Consider the following 21,626-nt stretch of genomic DNA (forward strand, 5'->3'; position numbering starts at 1 on the left):
TTCAGAGTTTCCAAATGTATTTTATTTACCGAATTATTAACGTAAGGCTTACTTACGTAAGGATTAGCGACTCTCCAAATCAGTAAATGTTTAAAATGATTAGTCGTTAATAATAGTAAAAATGTCTTGATTTTGAGTTTCATTCAATTCTGTGTCTTTCTCAAAAAATCATATTCCTAAGCAATCGTTTATTATTTATCTATCAATCGTGATTTTTTTTTCTATTTAGCTTCAATCCATACCATAACTAATCTTATTTTTGTTATTATGTAGATACATATCATTTTAAAGTTTTCCTTATGAGGATTTTTTTTAAATGGAATGATTATAAGCAAGAAGCAAACTTATTTATTATTCTTATAACGTATTATATATATGTTAAATAATTAATTTAAACACCATGTTTTAACTTCGCTTAGCTTTATTAGAGAAAGAACAGTTTACACTTTTACATAATTAACATTGCTAACCGGCATCTGCCATCTTACCTACTCGAATACCATTCAGTGTTGCCAATATAAATGTACACATATTCCAACAACATATATAAAATATATGAACAATAAATACCAATATCGAATGAGCAAGGTCAAATTAATCTATGAACATATTTTTTTGCAAAATCTATGAGCCTAAGTAGCACTCCATCAAAAAAACTGACACATTGTTTGGGAAAATATGCTTTAATATATTATTATAATAATTTAAATACTGCAAAAGACTAGGCTAGTTAATATTCTTGCCTAGGCGTTATTTTTCCTTATAACCATTTTTGGATTTAGACCTTGATAATACCTATGGTAACGTGATATTATTTCGACAAAAAAATTAAGAATCATTTAATAAATTTAATTAAAGAACTAGATAATATATAATATTCCCATTGTATTTTAATTTTTTATTTAAAATCTAAATTATTTCACGGACGTTACTTTGGTAGAGTATAATAATTATTCGATCCGTAATAGTAATAATATTTATTGTGTGAAAGTCAGCATAATATTATCTTAAACACATAAATATTCCTTTGTAAGTACCTACAATACAACCTCCTTAGAATATAGACAAAAAAGTTTGAAATTCGAAAACTGGCACAAAATAAATAAATTAAAAAAATATATTTAAAATGTTAATATTTGATTTTCAACAGGATATTGAGGGTTTAACTACGATCTCTAGCTGTTAACGTTATCTTTGATTTAAAAGTGACAATACGTGTTGCTTTGGCCCCTAGTTTCTTATTTATATTTTTTTGTTAGGAGTGTATTCAGGGTCAATAATACAAGAGAGCAGCCACGATAAAGCTCATTAATATATTCTAAGCCAACAACCGACTGTCAAAAGCAGTAAACGCAATCTGCGGCTGATCTTACATCTAAGTGGTTGATTCGTAGACGCTCTGAATAATAATAATAATTTAAGTACTATTTTCTACAATGGATTTCATACCGAAGGATAAAATATTAAAAGTAAATCCAGATACTCTGGAAGTTGTTAGGAAAGAAATTAATATGGATAAGCCGGGAGAGATGAAACAGGCCGTTAATATTTTAAAGGAATGGATTCAGCAGCAACCGCACTTGAGAAAAAAGGATTTTAGTGAGTTTTTCATTTAATTTTTATTATTTAATTACATGCTGGTAACTCCAAAGTATTTCAAGGAACTGCTAATTTATTTTGTAATTTTGAGATAGTTATTTTGAATATGACAAGATGAATTCTAGGGTGACAGTATCCTTCAAAAATATTTATATGTTTTCGATGAAATCAAGAAAAAACATACAATATATATAATTATTTTTTTCAATTGTTATTTATCAGATTGATAAAAGTGACTTAGAATACATAACTACTTAATTAGGTGCCTATTTTCCATAATAAAAATACTTGATTTAATAACACTATTGACGTTCGTATTATGTTGTAATGAGTCTAGTAATAATTGTGCATTTAATTCTTGTCACTATAATTAAAAATCTCAATCAGCAATTAACTGTAATAAGTCTAAACACTTTGTCCAGTGGGCATAGGATAGTGCGCATTAAAAGGGTTCGTACTTCGTAATTGAAACCAACAACCACAGCATATTTTATGAAAATTTACTTCATTTTTGGTATAGTTAATTGACTACGGGCTTTTATATTCGGTTTTTAGGTTTAAAAAACTTTACTTGATCTATGAACATACGATTATTATTGAGATATACCTGATGGGTTCTGGGAGCTATTGAGAAATTGATAATTACCATGCGTACCAAAAACCCCTTATATTGAAACTCTACTTATAAGCGTCTTGTAAAAAAGGTATGTTTATTTCGAAAAAGCTCAGGAACTAATTAAATAGGAAGATTATTATTGTAGTTTAAATTGTGTTATGATATTATGTTCTATATTTATCTCATCTCTTCGATAGTTTTGTCTTTTCCATCAATATTATCTCATTGTAGGATTTTTCTATAAATAAAACAAAGGGCATATAAATAGGCTTGATTTTAAAACAGGTTCCTATACGTACCTAAGGCTTCAATGTGTGATAAAAATTTCTAGATTCCTTAAAACTATACTATTTTACGGTACGGTACATGATTTTAAAAGAACAACTAGAGCAACTGGAGTTTATTTCTTCTCGAATTTTGGTGAATTGTAAAACTAGGCTTTGACGATTCAAGAGTGCTTCTAGTCTAATTGAATAAATAAGTGTTTGTTTGAGGCTACGGTTATTACTCATTTTAGATAACCCTATACACAGGTGTTAAGGTAATTATTCACTCATTCTGTTTCATTGTTTGCTTCTGAACATGATATAATTCTACTATTATTTCTCAAGGACAGGATGTGATCACGACGACACGTATTGTAATTTTTTAACAGATCCATTACAGGCAAGTTGGTTCGAAATCATTGTTTACGTCCAACAAAAGAAACAATGAGATTTATGACCAATTATTATTGGTCAGAGATCAAGCTTTGATACAGACAATAGTATTGTAATCTGTTATAATTTAAATATACCTATAAAAGATGAGTAAAATATACCTATGTGTTAAAATATATCAAATTTTATTTATATTTTTTTTTAATAATTGGATTACCTACTTAATTAGTTTGAATCCAAACCACCTTGTCAAAAGAAATCAATGGATATGAATAACGATTTTATTTTACATACTGGAATAAATTCAGGTCATGTATAACAACATCTATCTAAGGATATCTCAGATTATGACGTTTGGATGTTCACAGTATAATAGTTATTATTTACCAAGATGAAAACAAAAATTAAGTATAAAATATTTGAAAAAAAAAATTTGCTAGAAAAATCTCTATACCTACAACACCCTTATTCGTGGTCATAAATTGCGAAATCGTCCTAACGAAATTAATAAATTGCTTTTACGACTATTTATAATAAATCTATTTTATGAATTCTCAATTGATTCGATAATCTCCCCGATGCTTGAGTCACATTCGTTTCAAATATAAACTATGCTATAATAATTTTTATACGAATAAAATTTAATTTAATTTTGCAACTTAACAAGTTATTAGCAACCTTAACCCAGATAGAATAAAAGAATGCTAAGCTAAGCGTATTTTTATGTACAAAATGATAAGATATCGACTAGACTCAGTTATAATTATTTTTGTAGACCAATCCGATGTAATAAAATGTATTAAGCAACAAATGCAACAATGCAACAACTAAATCTTAATAATTAACGAAAATTATTTCATAATTAAAAATAATTTCATAACGTTTTATGTTAGACAATCATAAAGTAAATGCATTCTTACGATATACATTACATTAATAATTCTTGCAATGAGCTTAAAATTTGAAATAAAATCGATGACTCTATAATATTTTGTTCATAATTACGTAGATAGTAGATAATATTATCTACCAAAGTAGTCAGTCAAAACTATATAAGCAACAGAACCATATAAATCAAGGATTTTAAAGCATGTTTGAGCATTTGAGTCATCATTTTTATAAGGACAATCAGTTCATATTCGTACACTCTGATTAAAAATATGGTTCTATGATCTAAACGAAACATAAAAGAACCGGTCAGAAATTACAACTTTTTATCACCTGTTTGGGCTATTAAGTCGAGCCTATTTAATAGGCAACATTTGCCGTCTATCAATTTTTACTTCGAAGTGACGTAACCTGCTTAATAACATCGATTAAAGTGTATTAATCGATACGGACTTGAAACATTTGTCCATCGAACTTGAAACACATGTCAATTTTTAAATTCATCAGGCGAATCCCTGTCCCTGTAATATACTTTCTTTCGTAAATTTTGGGAGCAAAATAAGACAAGTATAAATTAAAAAACCCAACGCATTTATTAATTTATGATGGTTTTTATTCACAAGTAATCAATGCATTCGATTCTAGAAGTCAGATTTCGATTTTAAGAGTAACGTCTCTGGTATTTAAAAAGAAAAAAGGTTTATTGACACAAAATTGTAGCGACGTCAGTTCTTTAAATCAGAAATTGTTTATTATGTTGAAAAATGGTTTATCAGTAAAATCAAGTCTTAAAATTACTTGTACCTATTGCTCATTATTATTATAAAATATAATATGTAATCGTAATTGAAAAAAAGTTAAGTTGCAGTTCTAACAAAATGAAATATCATGTTATTCTATGTCGTCGTTACTAGGTTACCTTGTTGAATTTTGTTTGACTGTGAAATGTTGCCTATTCCTGCCTTATTTTCCCCGCGGGTTAACAACACGTATTGCTCCACTCCTTATTATTATTATAGTGGAATATCTGAAAGAGTAGCGGTATTACAACTTAATCTAAACAAACAACTTCTTACACTTGTTCAAGCATACGCACCTACCGAAAAAGCGAGCGAGGAAGAACTTGATAGATTCTATAACGATCTTAGGACGGCCCAGGAAATTGAAGGCAAAACCGTATTGGTTATGGGAGATTTCAACGCTCAAATAGGACAACCATCTAGTCATGAAAATTTTGTAATGGGTAAATTTGGATATGGGAGACGGAATGCTAGAGGTGAAAGATTAATTCAATATGCTTGCGAACAAAAACTGTTCATAATGAACACATATTTTAAAAAGAGGCACAATAGGAGATGGACTTGGGTGTCGCCAGACCATAGAACGAGAAACGAAATTGATTTTATAATGTGCAATGAACCTAAAATAATAAATAATGTAGAAGTTCTGAATAACCTGTCCTATCCGTCAGACCATAGATTAGTACGAGCATCTCTTTCACTAAAAATACCGAAATTGAGCAGGAAAACTTTCAGATCCCAACATAAGTTACCTTCAACTGACCAAGAAAAAATGTTGTACATAAAGCTACTGAAACAAAATTTAGAAAATAAAATAAATCTCAATCATGATACAAAAAACATACAATATTTCTACGACAAATTAGAAAACATAATCTCAACAAGCGTTATTAAAAAACCTACAACTAATAGCAGAGACAACAAAACTAACATACTAAGCGAATCAACAATAAACCTACTAAACAAGCGAACAGATTTATTAAAAACTAAAAATAAAACAAAAGAAATTAAAGAGGAACTTAAAAAATTGTTTAAATTATCAAATAAAGAAATAGCAAGAGATTACAAAAACCATAGAAGCAAAATTATAGAGAAAAACTTAGACAAATACAGAAGCATCAAACGAGCTAATAAAGAACTTACTACACATAAAGACTGGATACTTAAACTAAACAAAAAGCAAGAGACAACTAAAACACGTCAGGATATTATTAACTACGCAACTTCATTTTATAAAGAATTATATAAGAAACCAGAAATAATGATACAAACTACACAGAAAAAGTTCTCGAGTACGCAACATAAGGAAGATATCGTAAAAGAATTTGTTAGTGAGGACGAAGTATTAAAACATATCAAAAAACTAAAATCTGACAAAAGTCCGGGCCCAGATAATATTACCAATGAAGCTTTAAAAATAGGTGCACCAGTACTCACTCCATATCTTGCACAACTTTATAACTTAGTACTTCAAACCGAAAATGTACCTAAACAATGGTACAGCTCAGAGATAGTTTTGCTCTATAAAAAAGGAGATCCATTAGATATTGCTAATTATAGACCTATTAGCCTTCTATCTAGTATTTATAAACTTTTCACATCCATACTTTTGAGTCGGTTAACACCACTAATAGATTCCCAACAACCAATTGAACAAGCAGGCTTTCGTTCGGCCTTTTCAACTATAGATCATATCCACACGTTAGACCAAGTACTAGAGAAATATAAAGAGTTCAATCACCCGCTTTATGTAGCTTTTGTTGACTACTCAAAAGCATTCGACTCCATTACTCACTGTTCAATTTGGAAAGCGCTCGAATCATGCAAAATAAGTACCACATATATAAATATTCTAAAGAACATCTACTCTCATAGTGTAAGCAGAATACGGTTAGAAAACAAAGGAGAAGAGATACAAATCGGACGAGGAGTTAGACAAGGCGACCCCTTATCACCAAAGCTGTTCATCGCAGTATTGGAGGATGTCTTCCAGAGTATTGACTGGAAAAACAAAGGGCTGTGGATTTCAGGCCGATATCTTAGTCATCTAAGATTTGCAGATGACATAGTTCTATTTGCCAACTCAGCCAACGAACTAGAACAAATGTTACAACTGTTATCGAACTCCAGCCAGGAAGTAGGCCTACATATGAACCTTCAAAAAACTAAAATAATGACCAATTCTCGAACTAAACTAATACAAATATCCGGTAATCAAATAGAATATGTTAACAGCTACATATATCTAGGAAAGCTAGTATCATTTAACGAAAACTGTAATGAAGAAGAAGTTGATAGAAGAATTAATGGGACGTGGAAGAAATTTTGGGCTCAAAAAGAAATTTTAAAAGGAGACTACCACATAGGATTGAAGAGAATAGTCATGGATACCTGTATTTTACCTAGTTTGACATACGGGAGCCAGACATGGACATATACAAAGAAAATTAAAAACAAAATTACCACATGCCAACGTTCAATGGAACGAAGTATATTAAAAATAAAAAAAATACAGAAGATTAGAAGCAAAGACATAAGAAATAAAACTAAACTAACAGATGCTCTCCGCCAAGCTCTACATCTCAAATGGCAATGGGCGGGTCACATATCGAGATATACAGATCACAGATGGACATTACTGACAACTAAATGGGCAGGACCAACAGGAAAAAGGAAAAAAGGTAAACCAAGAAAGCGATGGGCTGATGATTTAATAGAAACGGTGGGCAAAAACTGGATGAAAATTTCACAGGATAGGATTACATGGAAGAGGAGAGAGGAGGCTTTTACCCAATAAGGGGTCCGTGGAAATAAGAAAAATAAAACTAACATTAGATACTAAAATAGATTAAGTTAAACTAACAACTAACAAAACATTTGAAATGTAAATTTTGATTTTTTCACGGAATAAATGAGCTTTATTATTATTATTATTTCCATAATACTCGGGTACCACCAGAAGGACAGTACCCGGATCTTTGGAAGGCTTACGTGGGGACACGGATCCAACACGCAGAGGCCCTTTCGAGAATTTTAATGTGTTGTGGGACACCAGCCGCAGCCTGCCCATGACTGCACTATAGAGATACAGCCCTGGGCAGTCCGCGGCCGATGTAGGACTATTGCAGGGTATGGAAATTTAATGATTGGGCTATGGATTGGGATGCTAAATGGACTGGTACTGAGGACTATGGGAAACTATGGCACCTGCCTTTCTACTAAAAGAAAGTAAAAATATGTTGGCAGGTGGTGACTCGCCCTCTCACTGTATGGGCCCCCGAAATAAGTCGCTGCAATAGTGCGACAAGGGGGCAACATATTGTGAGCAGCTAAGGGTGGAGAGGCGTCCCTGGACTTTAAACTACGATCACGCGCTCCCTGAGGGTCCAGCATCACGTGCCCACTCGCCACTTACGCTTCGCATCCACCCTTCGAGCTAAAAGCTCTCGCGACTCCACTCTGGCCGGCCGGTTAAGGCAAGCCAGAGGTGGGGGTCCTGTCCTCGTCAGGCTTCACTCCGACCGGCCGCTGAAGGCGAGCCGGAGATGAAGACAGGGGCCTCCCCCGGGAGCACTCGGTTCCCGCGGGGTCGCTACTCCCCGACACCCCGCCACAAGGTGTCCTGCGGGTTGACTGATTGCACGGGTGGAATATCTATTGTCACGTAGACAATAGATATTCCAACCGTGGGCGATGGGGTCGTCACATCCCTACGCCCTTATTATTATTATTATTGCTCCACTCCTATCATAATATTGTCTCAGCGCGGTATAAAAAATTTACAATGAAAGAATATGTTGTAATTTTTTAGAAAGTAGTAGTTTCAATATATTCAATTAAGAAAATATTCTTTAGCTTTATAGATTAAAAATTCGTAGAAATTGTTAGTTTAAAATGTTAACGTAGGAAGATCTTATTACATCTTAGGAAAACAGAGAGAGCGTTGAAATTCGCCTTAGTTTTCGCTAAAATATATATTATTATTAAATACAAATTACAATACACGTGTCAAAATATAACAAATACATATTATATTTGCAAAACCTTGAACCACATCATGAACTTATTCTATTCGGTTCAAATATGACAAAATGCGTGAGATATTAGCAATTTTTCCCCCTTTTTTTTTGATATTTGACATTTCAAGGACAAAGCATCCATTAACATTTTTGAACTTAGGTTCAAAACCCAAACAATTACTTGAGATATATTTGCAAAAAAAAAATACTTATAATTAATGTAAACAGCTATTGTCATTTTTGAAAGTCGTTTTATATGATTTGAGTTTTAATGTTTAAACAGAAATGATTAAGATAGAGCTTTGGAGAATCATGCGTAAGTCCTTCGAGGGTTTTCCTTGTCGAAAAATGTCAAAATTTATAGCTTCTATTTCATAGAAATTAAAATCACGTCATAAAAAATAATAGGAATTTGTTTCCTGTTGGTAGGTTCAAAATAATATTTATGATTATAATAAATAAAAATAATACAGATGAATGTACAAAAAAAAGGATATCACGAAATAAATTTGAGTTATTGTTATTGTTAAGTTTTCTTCGTTATAATTTACTTACATAAATTATATGTATACATAGTTTGAAATGTTCATGTTGCAGAAAAAACTGTCTTAATTACCAAAGTACCTTGTATTTGACATTGCTTAATATTATCTTAGTCACCTTGACAGTGTTAGAATATAGAGTAAATATTAACCTTAATCAAGAGGACATTACATAGTTTGGCATACTGTTATATAAACTATTCTAGGAAAGTCTTAATTATACATCCTGTTAGGGATTATGAGAGGCGAGTTTTTTTTTACAAATTAAACCATTAAAATCAAACTGATTAATTACGTTCAATTTTGTTTCATAATTTTCAATGTACATCGCAAATACAAAGGAATTTTAGTATTACCTGAAACAATCCTTGTAATGGAGAGTATAAGAATAGAAATATCTAATTTTATCGTATAATTATACATTTTTTATACAGTGTACCTTCTCTCCATTTTATTATTGTATTATTGAGCTTAATGAATGTAAATGCTTCTAATAATTATTAACCTTACCATTATATGTATATTGTTGATCCCTAAAAAATATGCTTTCCTAGTCCTACTCATACAGGTATTATGAATGTGAACATGATAGTGTGCACGTACCGACCAACAAAAAAAGTACTCTAGATGAAAAATCTGTTGTTTAAAATTGTTGACAAAAATAATTTGTTTTTAAATTGCATAAAGTAGTAAGTAGTAGTCCTCTTCTCTGTAGAAACAAGGTATTTTCCGTACCTCCAAAAAGTTTTTGACGTGACAACGTCTTATAATTCGATAGAGCCGGCTGCACGCACGAAAAAACATGACTCATGCGGCGTTACCTCGCTCTGAGGCGTTCCATGTAAGGCTTGAAGTGCAAGCGAGAGCGCGGAACGAGCGAAAAAGAAGCACAATCGGCCGTTGTCACCTTCAACTATCGTCAGTAAACCGACTTTACAGACAAACAAATTTTTTATTATTTCCTTTTCATTTATCATGATATATAACTATATAATATGACAAACAAAAAAAAATATATTTATATTTCCCTGCTCTTCACAATAATAAATTATAAAATAATAAACGTAATCATAGCACGTTTTTATTGCGGAAAATAAGAATTATGGTCAAAACCCTAATGACATGTCAGTACATAGTTAGAGGACAATTTACAATGTTGTTTTTTTCAAAGACGACATAATTACGGAATGAAATACCAAGACAATCTTGAAAAAAACAGAAAAAATGTCATACCCTGTGGTCATACCTAACTGTTTTTGTTAATATCATAATTATTATTATACGTAAAGATAATAATACAATGTAATGGAGAAAAAAATGATCACTTGTAGCCTGTAGGTTACAAAAAAAGAAAACGTAATTGTATTTACCCATTATCATTGGAAGTTTTGTGATATTTATTTTCCTTTGTCAACCGACCTCAAAAAAGAGGAGTATTTGTTTTGGTTTGTTACATCAGTACTTTCAACTGGGCGAACGGATTTTGATAACTATATTTTTTATATTAAATACTAGTGCCTCCCATATGGTCTCGTTTAAATTTGGTTCAGTCCTGGCAATTCAAAGGCGGTTTATTTTTTTTTACAAAATTATTTAGGCTATAAATAATTATATTCCTGTAATTCCAGCTGATCATTTTGTGGAGACCACTATCGTGACGTCAAAGGGCTCTGTAGAACGAGCGAAGAAGCAAATCGACACAGCGTGTACCATGAGGACTCTGATGCCGCACTTCTTTGGCGTTACTGACTTGGAGAAGGACTTCGCTAACCTTGTGGATGCTGGGTATAGTCAATTTAAATTTGATATTTTAGTATTATAGCATTCGAATGCTATAAAACTAAAATAAACATTTCTTAAAGAAATCGATCGCGGGATTCTAACACGTGTCTTCTGTTTTACCGGGGCGACGCGACGCGACGCCTGACCACTCGGCCGCCCGAGGCAGGCTCCAGAGCAATCGAATTATTTGTATTCTTTCGGTTTCGGCTGTCGAAGGGGGTTTTAGTATATCTTTAAAAAGAGAGTCTTTCTCTTTGTATTGACTTCCATCATTTCATCAAATTAATTTGGCCTGTATCCTCATAGGGCCGTGTCCCTACTTGAACATATTATAATTATGGGCTGATGATGAGGACAATGATGAATGTAAATATTTGGATACTATTAAGCTTAAACGATCGAATGGAATGTCGTCAGTTATTTATTCAAGTCCAGATTTATAATAAGACTACTTCCTATGAAGGCTGGAGCTAGTTTTTATAAAACTTGTATTTAAGGATTAATTTCAATTCTAATCAAGTTACAATGTAGTGTCATGATGGTAGTTGTTTGATTATGCAATGTTAAAGGTAATTATAGTCGTAGTGAAATCATTACAACATGATTTTATGACTATGTTACCATAGCTAATAATTATTATTTACAATGTCTAGCTTTCCATCCGAGGCTTCACACGCGTAGTATAAGGCTGCGTTTCCACCAGAGCTGTGCTGACTGAGCTGAAAATTGAAGCGATACTATTGGTTCTTTAAAAAGACATCCCTCGCTACGTATCCTCGCACATCTCCGGTGGAAACACAGCCTAAAAACTACTTTGTTTATAAATATCAACACAAAATAATAGTAGACATGTATTAATAGGGTTTTTAATAATTTTCATTATGGTCCGGGAGCCAGCAGCAGATTTTATGACCAAGTTCCTCTCAAGCGGTAATTTGTAAAATGCATCAAAGTATAGTATTATGAAGCCTCGTGAACGTCAGCTGGAGCTCGGTTGGGGGGATGAGCGGCTGTAGCCTCCCACGCACGTAGGAAAAAAAAATATATTCAGTCATTTCCTCTCAGCTAAAAATTTGTCAAATTGTAGCTAACCCAATATCTCAACGAAAAAAAATAATCAGCTGGTTACAACGTGGTGTATTGTACCTACGTCAGCTGGTGTCTCGAACATGAAAAAAGAACAATTATTTTCCGTGATTTCCTCTCAAACAAAAATTTACCTGATGATAGCTTATATGTAACTGTGGATAAATATATAAGTCAGCTGGCTGTATCTTGGTGGAAAAACCGTCAGCTGATACTTTGAAAGTTATTACATAGGAGTTAGACAGAAACATCTATTGCCAATTTATATGCATCAGCTGACTAGGTTTTCCTCAACTTATTGCTAGCTGATTTTTTTTATTTATCGCATCAGTATATTAACAATCAGCTCACAAATTTTCATCTGAGAGGAAATGACGTATCTTTCATTATTCGACATTGCGCTTCAATATAAGAGTTAAGTTGAAATAAACATTCAGTATCAATATTTTTGAAACGAATAAGTATGTAATCAAATAATTTTATATATTTAAATAATTAAATAATCAATTAGCAATAAATGAACTAGTTACTCGATAAATAATATTTATTATATAAACTTGATAAAAAATGATAATGAGAACAATATGATTTATTCGTTTTCGCTCTGGCTTGAGTCACTTTCCTCTCTTTCCGATTCATTATCAGAGTCGTTATATACCAACGATGTAAGTTTTGCAGGACGTCAACATAAAGTCAGATTGAAATAATTTCTCGTAAATGTTAATAAATGTTTAATGAAGAGTTTGTTTGCCATATGTACGGATTTAATCGTCTAAAAAAGATCAATGATTAACGTAGTTATTTTTATTTAATACTTTTTAGTGTATTTTTCAACACGAATCCAACGAGCCCAAACTCGATACCTAAAGTTGAGTCAATATATTACCGAGTTCCTATGGCCACCTTCCGATTCCATCATCAAATAAGCTCTATATCATGATAATGTTTCATCGCTATCCAATTTACATACGTATACAAAATTTCAGCTCAATCGGTTACCAGGAAGTGAATCAACTTTACTTGCTTCATTTCAATTAAGTCATCGAGATTAGACAAAAATGCTCATAAAATAAAAACTACTGGGCCTATCCGAATAAATCCGAATCCAAATTTTTATGGGACCAATTCGACACCATTCCGCATCAAACAAAAAAAAAAGAATCACGTCAATCGTTTCAGAAACCTCGGAGTAATCGGTGAACATACATAAAAAAAAACATACCGGCCGAATTGATAACCTCCTCCTTTTTTTTGAAGTCAGTTAAAAAAACAGCTAGCAATAAGTTGAGGAAAACCTAGTCAGCTGATGCATATAAATTGGCAATAGATGTTTCTGTCTAACTCCTATGTAATAACTTTCAAAGTATCAGCTGACGGTTTTTCCACCAAGATACAGCCAGCTGACTTATATATTTATCCACAGTTACATATAAGCTATCATCAGGTAAATTTTTGTTTGAGAGGAAATCACGGAAAATAATTGTTCTTTTTTCATGTTCGAGACACCAGCTGACGTATAATACACCACGTTGTAACCAGCTGATTATTTTTTTTCGTTGAGATATTGGGTTAGCTACAATTTGACAAATTTTTAGCTGAGAGGAAATGAATGAATGTATTTTTTTTTCCTACGTGCGTGGGAGGCTACAACCGCTCACCCCCCCAACCGAGCGCCAGCTGACGTTCACGAGGCTTTATAATACTATACTCTGATGCTTCTGACGAATTATCTCTTGAGAGGAAATAATGAACCCAATTTGCACCTGGCTCCCTAACCAGTCCGGGAGCCAGCAGCAGATTTTATGACCAAGTTCCTCTCAAGCGGTAATTTGTAAAATGCATCAAAGTATAGTATTATGAAGCCTCGTGAACGTCAGCTGGCGCTCGGTTGGGGGGGTGAGCGGTTGTAGCCTCCCACGCACGTAGGAAAAAAAAATACATTCATTCATTTCCTCTCAGCTAAAAATTTGTCAAATTGTAGCTAACCCAATATCTCAACGAAAAAAAATAATCAGCTGGTTACAACGTGGTGTATTATACGTCAGCTGGTGTCTCGAACATGAAAAAAGAACAATTATTTTCCGTGATTTCCTCTCAAACAAAAATTTACCTGATGATAGCTTATATGTAACTGTGGATAAATATATAAGTCAGCTGGCTGTATCTTGGTGGAAAAACCGTCAGCTGATACTTTGAAAGTTATTACATAGGAGTTAGACAGAAACATCTATTGCCAATTTATATGCATCAGCTGACTAGGTTTTCCTCAACTTATTGCTAGCTGATTTTTTTTATTTATCGCATCAGTATATTAACAATCAGCTCACAAATTTTCATCTGAGAGGAAATGACGTATCTTTCATTATTCGACATTGCGCTTCAATATAAGAGTTAAGTTGAAATAAACATTCAGTATCAATATTTTTGAAACGAATAAGTATGTAATCAAATAATTTTATATATTTAAATAATTAAATAATCAATTAGCAATAAATGAACTAGTTACTCGATAAATAATATTTATTATATAAACTTGATAAAAAATGATAATGAGAACAATATGATTTATTCGTTTTCGCTCTGGCTTGAGTCACTTTCCTCTCTTTCCGATTCATTATCAGAGTCGTTATATACCAACGATGTAAGTTTTGCAGGACGTCAACATAAAGTCAGATTGAAATAATTTCTCGTAAATGTTAATAAATGTTTAATGAAGAGTTTGTTTGCCATATGTACGGATTTAATCGTCTAAAAAAGATCAATGATTAACGTAGTTATTTTTATTTAATACTTTTTAGTGTATTTTTCAACACGAATCCAACGAGCCCAAACTCGATACCTAAAGTTGAGTCAATATATTACCGAGTTCCTATGGCCACCTTCCGATTCCATCATCAAATAAGCTCTATATCATGATAATGTTTCATCGCTATCCAATTTACATACGTATACAAAATTTCAGCTCAATCGGTTACCAGGAAGTGAATCAACTTTACTTGCTTCATTTCAATTAAGTCATCGAGATTAGACAAAAATGCTCATAAAATAAAAACTACTGGGCCTATCCGAATAAATCCGAATCCAAATTTTTATGGGACCAATTCGACACCATTCCGCATCAAACAAAAAAAAAAGAATCACGTCAATCGTTTCAGAAACCTCGGAGTAATCGGTGAACATACATAAAAAAAAACATACCGGCCGAATTGATAACCTCCTCCTTTTTTTTGAAGTCAGTTAAAAAAACAGCTAGCAATAAGTTGAGGAAAACCTAGTCAGCTGATGCATATAAATTGGCAATAGATGTTTCTGTCTAACTCCTATGTAATAACTTTCAAAGTATCAGCTGACGGTTTTTCCACCAAGATACAGCCAGCTGACTTATATATTTATCCACAGTTACATATAAGCTATCATCAGGTAAATTTTTGTTTGAGAGGAAATCACGGAAAATAATTGTTCTTTTTTCATGTTCGAGACACCAGCTGACGTATAATACACCACGTTGTAACCAGCTGATTATTTTTTTTCGTTGAGATATTGGGTTAGCTACAATTTGACAAATTTTTAGCTGAGAGGAAATGAATGAATGTATTTTTTTTTCCTACGTGCGTGGGAGGCTACAACCGCTCACCCCCCCAACCGAGCGCCAGCTGACGTTCACGAGGCTTTATAATACTATACTCTGATGCTTCTGACGAATTATCTCTTGAGAGGAAATAATGAACCCAATTTGCACCTGGCTCCCTAACCATTATATCAACTTATTAACTACCTGCCTACGTTGGTTGCGTATGTCGCTCATAAACATTCAGAGTATTATAAGTTATCAGACTAATTAAGTATTCATAAGTAATTAGCATTCATAAATCATTTACATTGTAATTTGTAATTGTATGTAGACTACAGTAATTATTTGACATCTTGATCTTTCAATAATGGTTCACAAACAATTATTTTAAATTATTAATTAGCAAATTATTTATAATACTTAAACAGAATTTTTTTATCAACCGACTTCCAAAAACAAAAATAATTTATTTTCGTCTGAATCAATTTGTTTTTGTATGTTTAACAATATTTTCACTCATGAAGAGATGAATTTAAATTTATTAAAACTTATTTTTCACTTAAGAGGATTGAATTAATTATTATTACAAGAAATAATTAAAAAATAACCTCCTTCAAAACAACAAGGTAGCCACCGTCTTCAAATAGACGAGTGGGTATCACTTTAATATTAATTTATTTTTCGCTTATTAATGCTTGTGGTTTTTCTTAGTACGCGATCCAAGTAAGACTTGGGACGTCAACAACATAAACGTTATGAATTATCTATTGGAAGGAATTAACAGCTATGACGACAATACATAAGATACATACTTGGAAAATTTATACTAATCTCTATACCAACGTCTATTAATGAATTATTTATATCATAAAAATATAGCGGTTATTATTTTTACAGACATTTGGTGATTATGCCAAAATTGAGCAAACAGAACCACAGGATTATGGTATTACAAATAAGTGCATTGCCTCCTGATTCCACGACATTCCTGAAATTCTTTAAATATGCATTTTTCGTAAGTAACTTGAATTATTTTTCATTTATCACGCAAATACATAATTATCTCGTAAAAATAACAGCCCTCCTACTTACTAGCCTATTTTATTAATCGTCTCAACTTAAATACACTACCTACCTTTAGATAATAATCATTTATTATCTAAAGTGAATACTGTGCTGAATACATATTTTTAACATTACTTATATAATCTTACTATGTTATAATAATCTTTCTTATTTTATTAATCGAGTTAGTCAGTTTAAAAGAAGCATAATATATAGATCTTGACAAAACAGCGTTTGTGGCTCGCTTTTTTACCTTCCTTCCGCGGTTACCTTGTATACCTACATTGCTGATAATATTATGGTCCCCAATAATTGTCTAACATAATTCTGGTATCAGACTGTTTCATTTCTTTGTAATTTAATTCATTAACCTACGTACAATAAACTGTAACAAATAAAAAAAATAAATATTTTGTCGTTTCTGCTCATTCTCAATTTTCACGGCTCTTCAGGTCAACTGACTAACTAATTATTGACTATGTAGTTTGCAGAATACCTCAAGGCACACGACTATGTCGGTAACTATGAATGCATTGTGGATATGAGATTGGCAAGTCTACAAGATATGCTGTCGAGCCTGAATCCTATGGAGCTAAAACAAGCATTGACGATCATTGTTGTAAGTATATTATTAAATTTATTAATTTTGTCCACAATTAAAATATCAGAGCTAAAAATTAAATAGCACAAATATTTTTCAAGAAAAAGCATCTTCTTAATTCAACTCCTTAGCTAAATCAAATCAATCATTTATTAATGTTAAAATTTTGATAATACAGAGTTTAGCTACTAAAAAATATATAGGTACATATGTTATATACGGTCGAATTGAGAACCTCCTCCTTTTTTAAAGTCTCTTAAAAATCTGATGTAATTATGATATATTTATTGTATTTTCAGGATTGCTATGGTATGCGCATAAAATCGATTCATTTGATAACATCATCGAAACTGATCGAAGCATTCATTGCAATACTTAAACAGTTACTGAAACCGAAGATGGTTCAAAGGCTCCATCATCATAATGATTGTGAGGAAATAATAAAGTTATTCGGAAAGGAGTACCTTCCTCTGGAATTGGGAGGCACAGAACCATCTATTTCAGACATCAGAGGTACGGTATATTTTGCTTTGTGCTTATAAATAACAGAATAGGTAGTAAATTTAAGGATTTGATTGGTTAGTCAATGTATCCGGTTACTCTTAACTACATTGTAGGACCTTTAGTAACATAATAATAATATTAATAAGTCCATAGTCCCCATAGACCCAAACCTACCGATCCACTGAACACCTCCTTCCATAACCCAGATTTTTAATTCCCATATTTTACAATAGTCCTGCATCGGCCGCGGACTGCCCAGGGCTGTATCTCTATAGTGCAGTCATGGGCAGGCTGCGGCTGGTGTCCCACAACACATTAAAATTCTCTAAAGGGCCTCTGCGTGTTGGACCTGTGTCCCCACGTAAGCCTCCCAAAGGACCGGGTACCTTCCTTCTGGTGGTACCCGTGTATTATGGAGAGAAACATATTAATAAGATCTGGCGATGATTTACCCCAGGTATTTGCCGATTTATCAGAAGTCAATGTCTAAAATGAAAAGATAAATAAGAAAATATCATCATCTAGAACTAAATTGATATTGATACATATATTTTTAAGGGACTTTCATTCCTAACTGCAACTCTGATATTCTTTTTCATAATTTCTTCCAAGGTTCAAATCATGGAGCCTTCTAGAAACTTACCTACACTTGATTATTTCAGAAAATTGGCTCGAAGTATTAGGCGGCAAAGAGAACATGGACTACATAAAAGAAATGAACAGAGCGTTGACTGATGAGAGTTGTCGTCCCAGGGATAAATTTAATGAAGAATATGCTGGGATGCCGGGAACTTTTAGAGTATTAAGCGTAGATTAATAAACGCTAATAATTAATTTCTGGTAATAATAATATAAGTAGATGTAAATGATAACATTGATATGATAGTGGTTTGAATAATTTGTAAAGTTATAAGCATTTAAAAGAAATCCTGTGAGTAATTTTAAGGTTAAGGGAAAAGAACTACAACGGGGAGGACTTACTTGGCTTTTTATGGTAACACATTGGAGGAATAAATTATTTACTTTGATTTATCAGAAGTGTGAAACTCTATTAACACTAAGCTGAAGCGTTAGTTTGGTACAGTCTGTTTATTATAAATTAAATATATAAGAATGAAATCTAGATATACGTAGACCAAGCTTATTTAAATCGATTAGGGTTTTATTGTATGTATTGTACTTAAACAAATAAAATTACATGAAATATTAAAGTAGGTAAATACTTGTGATTTTAATTAATAAATATTAAATACTATTCTTAAACAATTGTCTTATTTATTTTAAAGGATGCATATAATTTAGTAAAGTTTTGATATGCTCGTACACTTTTATTGATATTTAAATACATTTTATAAATAAAAATGTATTTAAGTATAGTTTTATCTTTGGGAATGCTCTTCTTGCCTTATTCTTCAAATCTTTCTCATAGTTTATCTATATAACATATTTAGGCGCTTACAACACATAGTAAAATAGAACCTAAAAACATGTTAAAAATTCAATTGTATATGTACTTTGTTATGTTTTATTACTTCCACAAGAAAGTCCAATATGATTGATTTATAACAACTTTTTCAGACCGAATATAAATTTTAATAACAAGTGACCCTCATTTTCTTTTTGACAAGTAGGTACGTAATTAATTCACGGTCAATAATTCGAGGGATCAACCACGATAAAGCTCATTAATATATTCTAAGCCAACAACCGACTGTCAAAAGCAGTAAACGCAATCTGCGGGTGATCTTACGTCTAAGTGGTTGATTCGGCTCAGAATAATAATTTTATTAATCTAAATATTTTTTTTTAATTGAAGTAAAAAACCAAAATCGTCGCCTTTTTTCATGACGTGACAGAGTTGCCATGACGCGACATTTTACTCAACTTGAAATTTTACTCTCAACGAACCCTAAGAAGCTCGTGGTGTAATAAGTAAGTGTTATGACAGCTTGAATTAATCATTAAGACCGGGCAGTATGAATAATTCCCTACTTGTAGCCGGGCAATGTGATAAATTAGATCGAGGTTAAACCGACGGAGCTAAACCCCGCAAAGCGTCTATTTTTGGGTATTTAAAAAAAACAAAAACCGAACCCACCCCAACAAACTTATCCAAACCAACGACTATGCAACAAAGACTCAGCCCAAAATAGAGTGGGTATTATTATTAATAACCAGGAAAAGTGATTAATCATACCTGTACTATTTTAATCACATAGTCCGAGTGAGTAGGGCATTATGAATACATACCGGCCATTATTAATACTGCCCAGACTTATCTAATTGCTCGTAACATGTATAATATTCCCATGGTCCCAGGTACCTTGAAAAAAAAAGATAGATATGAACGAAAATAAATTGTAACTGTATAAGAAGTAAATATGTAGTTTCTACGTTGGTCCGTATGTATTGTTTTATTTTATGTATCTATGTTCAACAATGTTTTCAGCAATTAGTGAACATTTTTTTTTAAATAAACGACGATGATATATTAATTAGAGAGTGGCAATTTAGAGTATATTATTCGTATTCAGTTATTTATAAATTTATAATTTAATATGACATAAAATATGTATTTTTATAGGAGTTTAATGAATTTAAATTGGCAAATACACTTATTTATTTATTTACACTTTATAAAAGTCTTATGAAATAAAAGTACAACAAAACCATTCAAAATTTACAAATGGCGGCCTTATGGCTCAAAGCCATCTCTGCCAGGCAACCTTCAGGCAAAGGACAAATCAAAACTTTACGTAGCCAATTAGTAATTTTGCATTTGACAACAAAAATAAAAAAATAAAATAAAACAATATTTAAATAAAATAAAGCATAATACATAAAACACTATGTTTACATAAATAGAATACATATATACATAAACATACTAAATATATATTCATATATGTACATAGATACATTTTAAATATATTATATACATAAACAATAAACATACTATACATAGACAATACTTATATAGATAGATAGTAGTCTTTCAGCATCTTTTTAAACGATCGTAACGTCTGGGCACATCGAATTAGATAACTTCTTCCGGGATAAAAAGCCTTTTTCTTATTCTGGGTCTTCAGCTACTTCATACCAAATTTTATCCTGGTAATCCCACAGGAACGGAAATTATAGGGGTTTTTCTTTGACTACGCGGGCGAACTCGCTCGCGAAAAGCTAGTAGATTAAAAAAGAATGGTTTTAACTAGTTTATTACGATATATAGATAAATGGTGGATTTCATAAGCTGTAATTATTATCTAATTGTCACATTAAACATAGAAATCCTACTAATTACTTGTTATCATGCAAACCTGTTTTCTGTAAGACAATTATTTAATTAATGTAAAAAATCTTGATTTATATTGCATAATATACCTGTTACATAATATATCTGTTGTTGTAATGTTATCATAAAGTTTTATAAGGCGTAATTATCAACAAGAATAATTAATTCATGAACGTGTTCATTTTTTTTACCTCTTGTGCATTTTATTTATTTATTTATTTTCTTTGTGGGCTAAAAATAAAATTTTACCTATTCAAATAGTTATCCTTAGAAAAGTATTGATTTATTTATTATTCAGATTATACCGCTGTATTTAGTTATTTACATTCATTTATATCACACTCAATTCAGAATTTGCTCCGTGATAGAGTGTACAGACACCCAAACATTATTTTCATTCTTTAATATCTATAATGTATAAATTTTTAGAAATGTTATACGTAATGTAGGTATAAATCCATACTAATATTATAAATGCGAAAGTAACTCTGTCTGTCTATCTGTTACTCAATCACGCCTAAACTACTGAACCAATTTTCATGAAATTTGGTATGTAGATATTTTGATACCCGAGAAAGGACATAGGCTACTTTTTATCC

The 21,626-nt window shown here is 31.9% G+C and overlaps 1 protein-coding gene across 1 annotated transcript; it reads left to right on the forward strand.

Moving 5' to 3' along the window:
* The first annotated feature begins 1,357 nt into the window (after positions 1–1,357).
* Positions 1,358–18,953, forward strand: LOC149899051 (alpha-tocopherol transfer protein-like). Its single transcript, XM_090114127.1, has 6 exons — positions 1,358–1,599; positions 10,752–10,908; positions 16,460–16,577; positions 17,112–17,246; positions 17,528–17,741; positions 18,395–18,953. The coding sequence occupies exons 1-6, from the start codon at positions 1,437–1,439 to the stop codon at positions 18,547–18,549; spliced, it is 942 nt and encodes a 313-aa protein (XP_089970253.1). The 5' UTR covers positions 1,358–1,436; the 3' UTR covers positions 18,550–18,953.
* The last annotated feature ends 2,673 nt before the right edge of the window (positions 18,954–21,626 follow it).

Source organism: Colias eurytheme, chromosome 21, assembly GCF_061535395.1.
Source record: "Colias eurytheme isolate Ceu_HAF_F1 chromosome 21, ilColEury1 Martin Lab GWU primary, whole genome shotgun sequence".
NCBI classification, from domain to species: Eukaryota; Metazoa; Arthropoda; class Insecta; order Lepidoptera; family Pieridae; genus Colias; species Colias eurytheme.

Coding starts and splice junctions, on each gene's coding strand:
- LOC149899051 (XM_090114127.1), top strand. CDS start 1,437: ATGGATTTCATACCGAAGGATAAAATATTAAAAGTAAATCCAGATACT. Junction 10,909..16,459: donor GCTAACCTTGTGGATGCTGG/GTATAGTCAATT, acceptor TTATTTTTACAG/ACATTTGGTGATTATGCCAA. Junction 17,742..18,394: donor ATCTATTTCAGACATCAGAG/GTACGGTATATT, acceptor TGATTATTTCAG/AAAATTGGCTCGAAGTATTA.